At 35.0% G+C, this 12,721-nt stretch overlaps 1 protein-coding gene across 17 annotated transcripts in view; it reads right to left on the bottom strand.

Moving 5' to 3' along the window:
* The window catches only part of ADGRL2 (adhesion G protein-coupled receptor L2), a 678,543-nt gene that overhangs the window by 31,592 nt on the left and 634,230 nt on the right, over positions 1–12,721 (bottom strand). For 11 of the 17 annotated variants that reach the window (XM_064372556.1, XM_064372557.1, XM_064372560.1 and 8 more), the window contains 5 exons: positions 10,114–10,407; positions 9,483–9,586; positions 8,487–8,672; positions 7,649–7,687; positions 4,607–4,790 (listed from right to left, as the gene is read on the bottom strand). In XM_064372556.1, coding sequence (XP_064228626.1) covers positions 4,607–4,790; positions 7,649–7,687; positions 8,487–8,672; positions 9,483–9,586; positions 10,114–10,407 — 807 coding nt within the window. The remainder of the gene's footprint in view (positions 1–4,606; positions 4,791–7,648; positions 7,688–8,486; positions 8,673–9,482; positions 9,587–10,113; positions 10,408–12,721) is intronic. The other 6 variants (XM_064372549.1, XM_012442657.2, XM_021667661.2 and 3 more) reach the window with 1 other exon arrangement.

Genomic DNA, 12,721 nt, shown 5'->3' with positions numbered 1-12,721 from the left:
GCACTTTGGGAGGCTAAGGTGGGTGTATCACCTGATTAGGAATTCAAGACCAGCCTGGCCATCACGGTGAAACCCTGTCTCTACTAAAAATATAAAAATTAGCAGGGCATCATGGCAGGCACCTGTAATCCCAGCTACTCAGAAGGCTGAGGCAGGAGAATCACTTGAACCTGGGAGATGGAAGTTGCAGTGAGCCAAGATCACGCCACTGCAGTCCAGCCTGGGAAACAGAGGAAGATTCTGGCTCAAAAAAAGAAAAAAAAGAGACAATAAATAAAAGGGAGATGGATCAGGCTGATAAAATCTAAACCATGGAACCAATCTGAAAATCACAAGGAAATAAAACCAAAGATTATGTGGTGTTGATATGATGCAACAGAAAGTTCTTGTTAAATTAGAAAACCAAAAAGTTAAACCTAGCACGATCATGCCTCTAGATCTAACCATCAGTATACCAGAGAGAGTTAAATGATGTACTACGGATGAAATAAGCCAAACTCAGAATGTGACAAAGTCTACAGGACAAATCACCCAGCTGACTTCCTCAAGAAAAATAAAAAACGTTTAAAAAATACTTTTTTAACATGCAAGGAGACATAACTTTTAATTAAAAGATACTTGGCCGGGCATGGTGGCTCACACCTGTAATTCCAGCACTTTGGGAGACCGAGGCTGGCAGATCACCTCAGGTCAGGAGTGTGCGACCAGCCTGACCAACAAGGTGAAACCCCATCTCCACCTAAAATACAAAATTAGCCGGGCGTGGTTGTGAGTGCCTGTAATCCCAGTTGCTTGGGAGGCTAAGGCAGGAGAATCACTTGAACCCGGGAGGCGGAGGTTGCAGCGAGTTGAGATTGCGCTATTGCACCCAACCTAGGCAACAAGAGCCAGCAACAGCCGAACTCCATCTCAAAAAAAAAAAATACTCAACTGATATATCTATCAGATTTATTACTTGGACTTGTATCCTGGTTTCAACCAAGTATTAATAAATTTATAAAAATTAAGAACATGTGAACACACTTTTGTTATCTATTGAAACATTTTTGTTTTTTTTTAAAGTGTGATAATGGTATTGTAGTTTTTTAAAGAGTATGGGATACATACATATAAAGTTTCTTACAGGAATCAGGATAGGATTTTACAATTTGCTTTAAAATAATACAACAGTGAGAGGAGTAAGTGGAACAGGATTACCCAGATGTTGCTAAAGCTCAGTAAGGGGAATTTTTAAAATCAAAATTTAAAACTTCTGCTCTTTCCAAGATATAAAGAAAATAAAGTCACATACTGCAGGGAAAATATTCAGAATGCGTATATTTGACAAAAAGACATCAAGAATACGTAAAGTATCTTTATAATTCATTAAATGAGACAAACAACTCAATTAAAAAATGGGTAAAAGATATAAACAAACACTTCACCAAAAGATATTTGAATGGTCAATAAACACATGAAAAGAGGTTATCAGTAAAATGTTACTTAGTAATCACAGAAATGCAAAATAAATCCACAATGAGATGCCACTACGAACCACCGAAAATAAAATGACTGCCAATCCTAAATATTGGTGAGGATGTGAAGCAACTGGAATTCACATATGCTGTAGTTCAATTTTAATATGGTACAACCACTTGGAAAAATGGCAGCCAAAAAGTGGAAAAAAATTCAAATGTCTAACAAGTGAGTAGATACACAAATCTTCACAATGGATAATACTCAGCAATAAAAAGGATTAAACTATGGACACTCCCATGTATATGGATAAATCTCAAAAATATTCCTCTGCATAAAAGCAACAAGATCAAAAAGAGTATTACATACTCTATAATTCCACTCAACGGAAGATCTAGAAAAAGCAAAACTAATCTACATGGATAGAAAGCACATCAGTGGTTTCTAATGTGTTTAGGGCTAGGGTCAGAGGAGACTGACTGGACAGGAGCATGAAGAGCCCATTTGAGGTTATAGAAATTTCAACATGCTGATGATTATAAGGTTGTATAACTGCCATACTCCATCAAACTATACACTTAAAACAGGTGCTCTTATTGCATATTTGAAATTATACCATCAAGTTTTTTGAATTTCACAATCAGATATAAAAATAGATAAAATTATATCATTTTTATGGAGTCACATATTATAAGGGTAAATCAAAGATTTAAGAAGAAATCACTGAGGAGGGAAATCAAATTGGTTTAACAACCTAAGACATTATAGCCATATCCTCAAGGGAGTGAGAACACAGAGAAATAACAGGCTATTTTAGTGCTCATGTCTGAAAAGAGAACAAGACAAGTCCTAGGAAAAAGGTGAATGTTTTCCTCATACTAAATCAGGGCCATTCTTCCCCACAAAAAAACAAAACTGTTGATACACTGGAAATAAAAAAGATATAACTATTATTATAATATGTAAAATGACTTTCTTTTTTTTTTTTTTGAGACCAAGTCTCACTATTGTCACCCAGGCTTGAGTGCAATGGTGAGATCTTGGCTCACTGCAAGCTCTGTCTCCCTGGTTCAAGTGATTCTCCTGCCTCAGCCTCCCAAATAGCTGAGATTACAGGCAACCACCACCATGCCCAGCTAATTTTTTGTATGTTTAGTAGAGACGGGGTTTTGCCATGTTGCGCAGGCTGGTCTGACCTCTGGTAATCTGCTTGCTTGGGCCTCCCAATTTTTTTGTATTTTTAAGATGGGGTTTAACTATGTTGGCCAGACTGGTTTCGAACTGCTGACCTCAGAGATCTGTCTGCCTTAGCCTCCCAAAGTGCTGAGATTACAGGTGTGAGCCACTGCACCTAGCCATAAAATGATTTTCATATTGATAATTCTTGGGTAATCAGCATTTAGACTAGTAAATCTCAGGCATTATTTTAGAGATGCCAGTCTCTCCATAAAAATGAAAAAAAAAAACATGAAAAAAATCCTTTAGTTTTATTTAATTATCATTTATTTTTTAAGATGGGGTCTCACTTTATCATCCAGGGTGGAATTCAGTGGTGTGAGCTCAGCTCACTGCAACCTCTCCCTCTCTGGGCTCAGGTGATTCTCCCACCTCAGCCTCCCAAGTAGCTGGGATAACAGGCATGTGTCACCATGTCCTGCTATTCCTTTTTTTTTTTTTTGGTGTATTTTTTTGTAAAGACAGGGTTTCACCATGTTGCCCAGGCTGGGCCTTAAACTCCTGATCTCAAGCAATGTGCCCGCCTCAGCCTCCCAAAGTGTTAGGATTATATGCATGAGCCACTGTGCCCAGCAAAAAAAATAATCCTTTAGAACTCTGAAAAACATAGGTACTAGAAAAAATGTATTCCTGGACATTTAATTGTTTAGAATATATCTCAAACTTGGATAAAAATATCTTCGATCTATAACCACAGTGTGCTCTAAATATGTAAGGCTGATGGGAGCATAGATGTGAACCTGGTCCATCAAATTTTCTGCACAATTGAAGAGGCAGGAGAAGGAAATTTTAGGGTTTTTTAAAAATAATTTTTAGACTATTTAGAAAACAAATTGATGCCATAATATGCCACTTCAGTAATTACTGATTTTCTATTCCCAAACATCAGAGTAAAAAAAAAAATTATTTTAAAAATACTTCATTTCTGTTTAAAAATTCACTTATGTAAAATAAATTTAAGGTTTTGAATTCAAATATAGGTGTGTCAATTTGATTTATGTCCATTTCTTCTATATATTCCTTTGTTCTGCGTTTTTGATATAAAGTCCCATGACTTAGGCAGGCACAATAAGGCATAATTAGGCATTAAGACATGGCACCCCGGATAGCAAGTCTTCATTCAGTATCTGCTGCCCTAATGAAGTTGGCACTACTTCTGGCAGAAAAGGAGTCTGGTCCTGGTTCTTTCACATTTATGCTTGGGAAGCTTTTTACTTCACTAAGGTATACTATTAACTTCATCTGAATTTAACCTCACTGAATAATTAACAATTCTAAATTGTTCAAACCTAAACTAATAAAATTTTGCTATATATCTCTCAAATATTTTTCACAAGTGAATTCCTGCCTCTCAGTGGTAGTATCTGAATTCATAATTATGCTTCAAAACTATCAGTAGCTATTCCGCAATCTATGAAGCATGGATGCTCTGCATTGTGGAAAATGTAGTTCAGGGACCACGTTTTCGACCTGAAGGCAGTTATGTTTAATATAAACATTTGACTCAATTTCTGCATGCTAAAATATTTGATTGAGAGAATACATTCCATAAAGTAAGTTAAATTCATTAGGAACATATTATATAAAATGGTAAAGCATTTGCCATAGTTTCATAGCAAGCACTTTCATTACTTAAAAAATCTACATTCTGGTATTAAGCATTCTTACACTTTTTCGTTAATGATTTTTCAGTTGGAAAAAACATAAACACATAAAACCAACTTGTAAAACACAGAGTTTGGCTTTTGCATTCATTTTAGAAAGTGTGATCAATAATTTCTCTTGCTAAAAGACAAAAATAATTTCACAAAGAAGAAGTACGGCACTGAGAAATAACAGATTCAGAATGGAAACATCATCCTCTTAGATATGTACATTCTAAATCAAAGTTAAACTTGACAGTAGATTCACTTACCAATATTTTCTGTGGGCATTGAGACCCTTGTTGGTTCTAAAAGATTGTCAGCTAGGACAAAAGCTCCTTCTTCCAATGTATCGAGTAACATTGTGGCAGTATGTGCTTGTTCAGAAGAATTCATATGTTTCCATGATTCCAAAGCTTCGGGTCTCAGAAGGTTGTCCACTGTGTCAACGATTGCCTGTATCCATTAGGAAACTATCATTAGGTTTGACTTCTTTTAGAATGAAAGTGATTTTCAGTCGCTGACGAGTGACAACTATAATATTTATCTATCATGATTTACTCTTCCTTCAAGATGCAAAAAAACCTAGACAACATATATCTGGTCAACTTAAAATATATCTGGACCATTTTAAAACAGGACTAGCTGAAGATTAACAGACTGCTATTTGATATAAAGAGTAAGTGTAGAAAGGTGGGTTGTTTCTATTTATTTAATCACACCTCAAGTGTTGACAGTTGACAACCACCTGTGTCAGCTCTTAATCTGAGACACTACTCTTACAGGTAGAGTCAAAACTACTAAAGTCGTCCTATTTATAATCGCAAGACTTGAATATTCTAAACCAAAAATACTAATGTCTTTGGCACAGACTAATATGTATGCTTGAAAATTAAACTATATTATTTTTTGGAATCTGAACTAAAATAGTAACCAAAATTATTCCTCATAGATATTGTCTACTTATTATCATTTGTAAAAAAAAAATAAAAAGCCAAGGTGGTAATAAAATTCATAAATTATCTGTGAACATTTTCACTCTTCCAATTCTCTGTTCAGCTAAAAAAAAAAAAAAAAACACTTGAGCATATACTTTAATTCATCAACAATGATCTGCTTTTAAAGGGATAAAGAAAACAATCAAAATTAAAGCCTCTATTGATAAGTTGACAAAAACAGGAAAGTAGAATAAAATCTTCATAAACATCCAAGTTGTAAATATTCACATATGTAGGTTTATATTTATTGCTACACAAAATAACAGTAAATAAAATACAACTCAGTTAATCAACTGAAGGCAGGATCTTATACTAATATGCTCTGTAGCTACACCCTCACTATGCATTGGAAAGCTGAAACACTAAGTTTATTTACTCTATTCCATTCACCCAGTCATAATGTGTCATTAGGCCCATAAACACATAGGTTTGATCTATTGGTAATCACTGAAGAAAAAGAACACACATTGTATAAAAAGAACAACAATAAAAATTGCTAGTGTGAGGTACTGTATGAATGGGGGAAAAGTTGTTTGAGGCTACTGTCAGAGTAAGATTAATTAGCTTAATCCATCTTAATATCCTCGTTCTGTCTGCCTTGTGAGCCACCACGACCTTCCTGGCAGGTGGAAGATACTTCCAAGTGGCGTTAAAGGCTTTTTTTTTCTCCCTTTAATGGGAAATAGAAAAGTCAAAATGCTCACACTGATACTGCTGCAGCCATTAACTAGAGTGGAATAGAAATTGGTCTGCAGAGGCCAGATTCATTAGTCACCAAGAAATACAGACTGGAGGCTCTCTCTAATCTAAGTTACAAATGAATCCTCTGTCACAAGGTGGGAACTCGCTTCATTTGCATAGTGTAAGTCAGCTTCCGATTTGTAATTTAAAGAGTTTTATTAGTCTTATCTGAACAGAGAAGCTCATTTGAAACATACTGAAAATGACACTGGTCAGAAATTAAGGTCATGCTGAAATTTACTCCATATACACATAACTTGCTGATGGCATGCTTTTATTAATTTGAAACACTCCTTATTTATGACTATTTGTACTTGTCTAGTGGGATCAAAACGATCATTAGCCTAATCATATTCCTGAAGTAGTCTCTTCCTGCCAAAGGACAAAAAAAAGCTATTCTTTTCCAACTGAGATGTATGTCGTGGGCAACATACCAATTATTACATTTCATACATTAACTAATATCTTAAAAGTGAACTGATCATTGAAGTTTAAAAACTTTTGTAAACTTCCGCAGTTATTTCTTTGCCCCTATTAAACAGGCTAAAAGGGGACTTTCAGAGCAGTATTATCTAAAAACCGATTTTCCTACTACCTTTTCTTGTAAAGTTTTCAGGTTCAATAATGTCTAATACTAACTAGTGAGACATCATTTTTTTCTAGACTTTGCCAACCAAAATTAGTGAAGTCATGGCTTTTTAATAATCTCTAAGAAACTACAAAAGTTCTTTTGTTTTGTTGTCACAATATATGGATTCGTTCTTCGAGGTTTGATTTACCACGGTTATGGTCCCCTGAAGAATAAGGTTAGAAAATAACTATCTCCGCAAAAGGAACTTCTAAAATTCACAGAAGAAAACAAAGTGCAATTTGGTATTATTATTTTGATCTATCACACAGAACTAGTACGGCATAATTCCACTGTTAGTCTCAGCATGTTTCCTATTACTTGGATAGACCAGGGAGAAAACCTGGCTGGAGTGGACAGGGATTGTGAGCTAAACAGTGGCTTTCTGTTCCTGTTAGCTTGAAAAAAATCAGAATATATCATATACAGATATCACAGTCAAATTATTTATATTTCATTTCTAGTAACCCATCCCCGTATCAACCTGATTCTAGAAATGACTCCTAAAAATTTCAGAACAAAGCCTATTTGAGTATACCACAAAGAAAGCAGTGACTTTTTCATGCACATACATTATGACTATACAGTCTTTGATATGATAAACTGCCAAGAAAATATCATAGCTGTTTTACTCAAGTTGTTTTTTAATCCACAGAGATGACAACAGGAAACAAAGAGACTATATAATTACTTTCCAATTAAGAGGATATTTCGTTAAAATTCATGTACTTTTGGATGAATGGAAAAACAGCAAAAATTATCAAAAGTAAATTATTTGCTTATTCTGAGAGTAATATACCTGTGAAAAGCCAACATTTGTACAGCTGATATGGGGCACATTATATAATTATCAAAGACTGAAATACATTGGATCATGCAGCAAGATGATAAAGCGTGGCAGGTAGCTGAAGAAGGGAGAAAGCAGGGTGACAGCACAGGAGAGATACCTTAAGGTAAGCCCTGCATGTCTTCTCTCGTTTTTGGAGCTTTTAAGTAAAAGAAAAGAAAATCAGAGGTTAGATTTTTATCTGCTGAAAATGAGGAAAGAAGAAATCCTTACAATTAAGCTGGTGTTCCAGAGCCCAAAGTTTATATGCAGTAGTCCTCTGGAGTCTCAGTCTGCACTGACTACCAAAACCTGCTTATTTACAGTTTTTTATTATATTTTATAAGCATACTAATCCAAAATATGTTGACAAAAAGAGACAAAATATATACTGCAGGAAAAAAAGTCAATTTTTTTTAACCAGGTAGAACCACATTAGGCACAGATTTTGGGTTCCTATGAAACACTTATAGTGCGGTGAAAAGTAGCAATCAAACTTTTGTCATAGCAGGAAAAATTAATGGCACTGAAACAATATATTCCTGGAGAGGGCAACTTGTCCTTCTTCCGAAAGCTGCAGGCTAATAGTCCTATATGCGTCACAATTTTGCTGCAACTATAAGAGTTCCATATATTAGCATACAAAGTATATCGACTGTAAAACATACAATTTCTCCAAGTGCAGATAATGCATTATAAAGTGACAGTACCGACCACAATCAGATGGATAAATTTTGCCACCAACTAAGATCTCTCTCAGGTAATTAACATCATTTACACTTTTTTGGGAGGGCAGGGCACACTGCTCCTTTCTCAAGCGTAATTTTTCCTTGGAAAATGAATCAAATTAGAAATTTTTCTTCTAGGTATATGTCTGGGAGCCAGAGATTTGGCTCTCAACTGCTGTAAGAGCTGCTGTACCACGTGTTTAACTGAAAAATAACAAGAGTTCTCCCTACCTTGTTATAACTCCGTCCAGCTGAATCTTTTTCACTAGGTTTCAGTTCCTGCAGCTGTGCATCAAGAATGTCCACCAATTGCTCCATCAATCTCACTGAAGAACTTACATCCCCGGCAAACACTGGCCCTTTGGTATGTTTAGCCAGTTCATTGGCAAGACTAGCAGCATTTTCTCCACTTCTGATCTGAAATGACAATTTGTATTATCTCAGTTAAATTTTCTGTTCTGTTTACGGTTTCCAGTTCTCTTTGAGTATCTTTATTGTGGTGAAAAAATTATTTGCAAATGTCAAATTCTTCAACTAACTGAGATTGATAACTTTCTCTTCATCTTAGAAGATTCTAGGCTCTTAGATCAACACAGACACACAAAATTCGGAATCAGACATTTAAAAGAAACAAACAAAGAATCCTTTCTAAAAATTTTCAGCCATTTCTCTAATTTCAGTGCAACTATTTAAAATTGTTATTTTAAAGTCTTATTTATTCCAATGATCCAGAATTTAAATCAGTATGTAATCAGCATGATACTGAGGGTTATTATCTAATGTTTATTCATCAAAAAGGTAGATGGAGGAGAAAATAAAATGGCACTGCATCACACTATAATATTAAAGTAGTTTACTCATTCTACCATAATCATGTGTGGTACAAACATCTGCTTGCATTCTGTGGATTCAGTTGCAAACTTAATGATATTTGATTTAATAGCCCAATGCAGTTTGTCTTATGAACATCAAAGGAAAGAGAACTAAATATGAATAAAATTAACAAGCATGTACTCACTAAAAAGCTTAACGTAGAGAACAGCATACCCCCAAACATATGTAACTTTCAACAAACAGTTTACAGACAAAACTATGCATGATTTTTGTTTTACTTTTATACTGAACAAAGAGCAATAAAGCTGGTTTTAACACACAAAGCTAAATTATTTATGTTAGAAGTTAAAGCTCTAAATCACCAATGTGTCATATTAAAAGGTTCCAACCAACCTTCTGAGCCAGCTGATTCACCCAGTGTGAAGTACAATTGCTAAGATCGGGGCCCTTAGGGTTCCATGTTCCAGTGGAAACCATGCAGAGATATGAAGCAGTTCCTGCAACAGATGCAGAAAACAATAGTGAAATTGAAACCATTTTTCTGTACACATTCGGGAAATCAACTATGATGATCCTGCTCTGCGTGTTAAATTTTGAATAAACTCTAATGCAAGTATTTGCCAATAACTGACAAAAAGGTGTAATGCAGATTATAAATGGCAAATATGAAGTCAGCATAGAAATATCATATATTTACAGCAAACAAACAAAAAGCCCTTGATTTTCTTGGGACCCATCCAAAGTGATGCTTATAATGAGAAAGGCAGGTGTGAGTAAGACTCACTAGAGTCCTGGGGCAAAAATCTCAGGCTTGACCTAGGTCTCTGAAAGGAAGAGGTAATTTATAGTGCCTGATCTTAAATGACTTTTACAGTTCAAAAAACTTTGTCCATAGATGTTATATTACCAAAGTATAAAAATAAAGTTAGCTACTGTAAACATCTCTTTCTTTGAATAAAATCAGTATAATTCAGAACCTACTACTAAATTGAAAAATGTATGCATGGTATTTTATAGAAAATACCTCTTGTTCCCTTGGGGCATGGTCGTTCAACCATCATTCCCCTTTGTGTCTGAGGCCACTTTATCCCCCTGGAGTCTAACGCTTCACAGAATCTCTCTGGCAGGGGAAAAATATTTGTTACAGGTGGAATTTTGGTTGTAGAAACTGCTGGAGGTGGTTTTGTCCCTTTGCTTCCTTCCTGTGATCCAGCTACGGTTGTGCTCATGGGGCCTTTCTGTGAAGTAGTGCTTGTGGTTGATACTGTGGTTTTGAACAGCTCAGCTGAAGAAGTTATTGTCACAGCTGTGGTAGGCACTATGGAAAAAAGATGAGTATATTAATCTCAAACACACACTTACACTGACATACAGGCATGCGCGTGCGCGCGCGCGCGCACACACACACACACACACACACACACACAAAACCCTACCAATCCATCTGCCCCCAAACCAAGCACATGAGAATTACTGACAATATCATTTGAGAGTGAGGAAGAATAAATCTTTACATCTGTTCCAATTTATTCATACTAATAGCTGAGAGAAGGTAGGTCGTTTAGGCTTTACTATAGCTTTTGCTGTAGGACTCTTAGGTTTACTTCTTAATGAAATAAGTGATAGTATGGTTTAAGTGTAATTTCATCACATACTGTTTAACAGAAAATGAGGGACAGTTTAATTTAGAAAAATTCTATTATATAAACTCACCTTCTATAAGCAATCAAATTCAAAGCATTAACAAAACTGTGACGAGTATATATAATTAGAACAACAAAAAAATTTAAAGTCACCCACTTTACATATTCTAGAAAATAAATACTGTGACATCTTTCCACCCAGCAGCCGTTCTTGCCTGAGCATGATCAGCATGCCTGATTAGATCCAAACAGAAGATAAGCTTGGCATGCTCGCGCTGACTTAGTAAGGAAACATCTCAAGCTTCGGCATTGTTACTTTGGGACAGGTAGGTTCAAAGAAGCAGCTAGTTCCAGTCAAACGTGGAATCTCTTACCAAGATAAAGCATTAGATCAAATCATGCCTAATCAAAACCAACCCTTTGTATCTTAGTGACCCTTAACAGAAAATGTAAAAGAACTGTCGCTACACATTTAAAAGCAGAAATGTTTTCATTATTTTTAAAGGTTATTTTTGCCTTCCAATGTTACTATCAAACTGTTAAATCCAGTAGGTTTAAGAAATAATGGAAATCAATGTTTCCTCCATTAATTACCACTGAATTAATTTAAACAACAACAAAAATCTGTCAGTAAAAATTTAATACTACCACTTAACTGTTAGAGGAAATGACATGAAAGTTGTATCAACATTTATAGAGTATTGGCTCTTAAAATCATACATATATGATGCCTTAAATTTAAATTGCTGGAGTACAGCAAATGAAAAATAGCTATTTTTTCAAATCATTTTATAAAAATGTCAACTTGCTTTACACTTTATCTATACATGGGAATAAGCTAGAAAATTAGAATTTATTAGAAAACAAGTCTATATTATCACTGATATGTTTACTATTTTAAGCTCTGGTCTATCAATCTTTGTTTATATAATTCTGACACTACTGCGAGTATACTACAAAAAAGTAGTGTGACATGTTTCTAGTTCTTTAGTAGTTACAAACTTCTTGTTATCAATAAGTACACTACACGTTTTACTCCTCCCCCTCCCCCCCCCCCCCACATCTCAAGAGAAGCTTCTAAAGCATGTGTTTTATTTCCAGGGCATAATTTATTGACCATATGAGAGATGCCTATGTACATCAGTCAAACATCATGCCTAGCCAGCTGCTGCAGAAACCTATTCAAACCTGTCTATCTTTTCTGTAAAGCACTTGCTTGACATCTTGTTAAACCTCTGTAATTTTCTTTTGATTACAATGCAGCCAGGCTTTCAGTGCTTTCTCAATTAACATTTGTCAAAAGCATCACAATCTTTTGCAGAAGTGTCAAATGACTGCTGCTGAATCAAGTCTTAAAGGGGAGTTGGGAATCAGAACAAAAAAGAGAAGAGGGCAGAGCAAAATGGTTCAGTGCTACACTATCTGATATATTCCTTGACACTATACTAATTAGTACATATTTCATCACTGAAATATGTATTAATATTACAATTAGTGATTTGTTAGCTAAGCATTAGTCGAGATTCATAATAACCGAGTCAAGGTAGACAATAAAAGAACCTCAGTTAAATGTGCAAAATTTCATGCAACATTCTACAGCCATGTTTCTATTTTTTTTTAATAATTTATTTTTTATATCTTTATCACCTTTTGATCACCAAAATAGTTTAAAGGGAATCAACTTACTCTTCACAGGTAAATCAGTGAAATATTGGGATATCATGAAAATAAGCATGATCATAAAGCTTAAGGGACAAAACTAAACCTTTTAGAGGGACAAATATAATTTCTGGAATTTTGGAACGTTTAAGTTTTGTAACACTAAAAGAAAAGCAACTGTTTTCTCATGTGAAAACAAGAAATGAAGATCTATTTCTAAAAATTATTATTTATTTCAACAGGTGGAAATGGCCCCAACAGGGCATCTGTTAATGATAAAAACTTACTTTGATTTAGCATTTACATGCCAGGTGCTATGCCAATCACCAT

This window comes from Aotus nancymaae, unplaced genomic scaffold (genome assembly GCF_030222135.1).
Source record: "Aotus nancymaae isolate 86718 unplaced genomic scaffold, 86718_ANA_hifiasm-v0.15.2.pri h1tg000007l, whole genome shotgun sequence".
Classification (NCBI taxonomy): Eukaryota; Metazoa; Chordata; class Mammalia; order Primates; family Aotidae; genus Aotus; species Aotus nancymaae.
The sequence above is the reverse complement of the archived record's forward strand: the minus strand, read 5'-3'. Positions and strand labels throughout refer to the sequence as shown.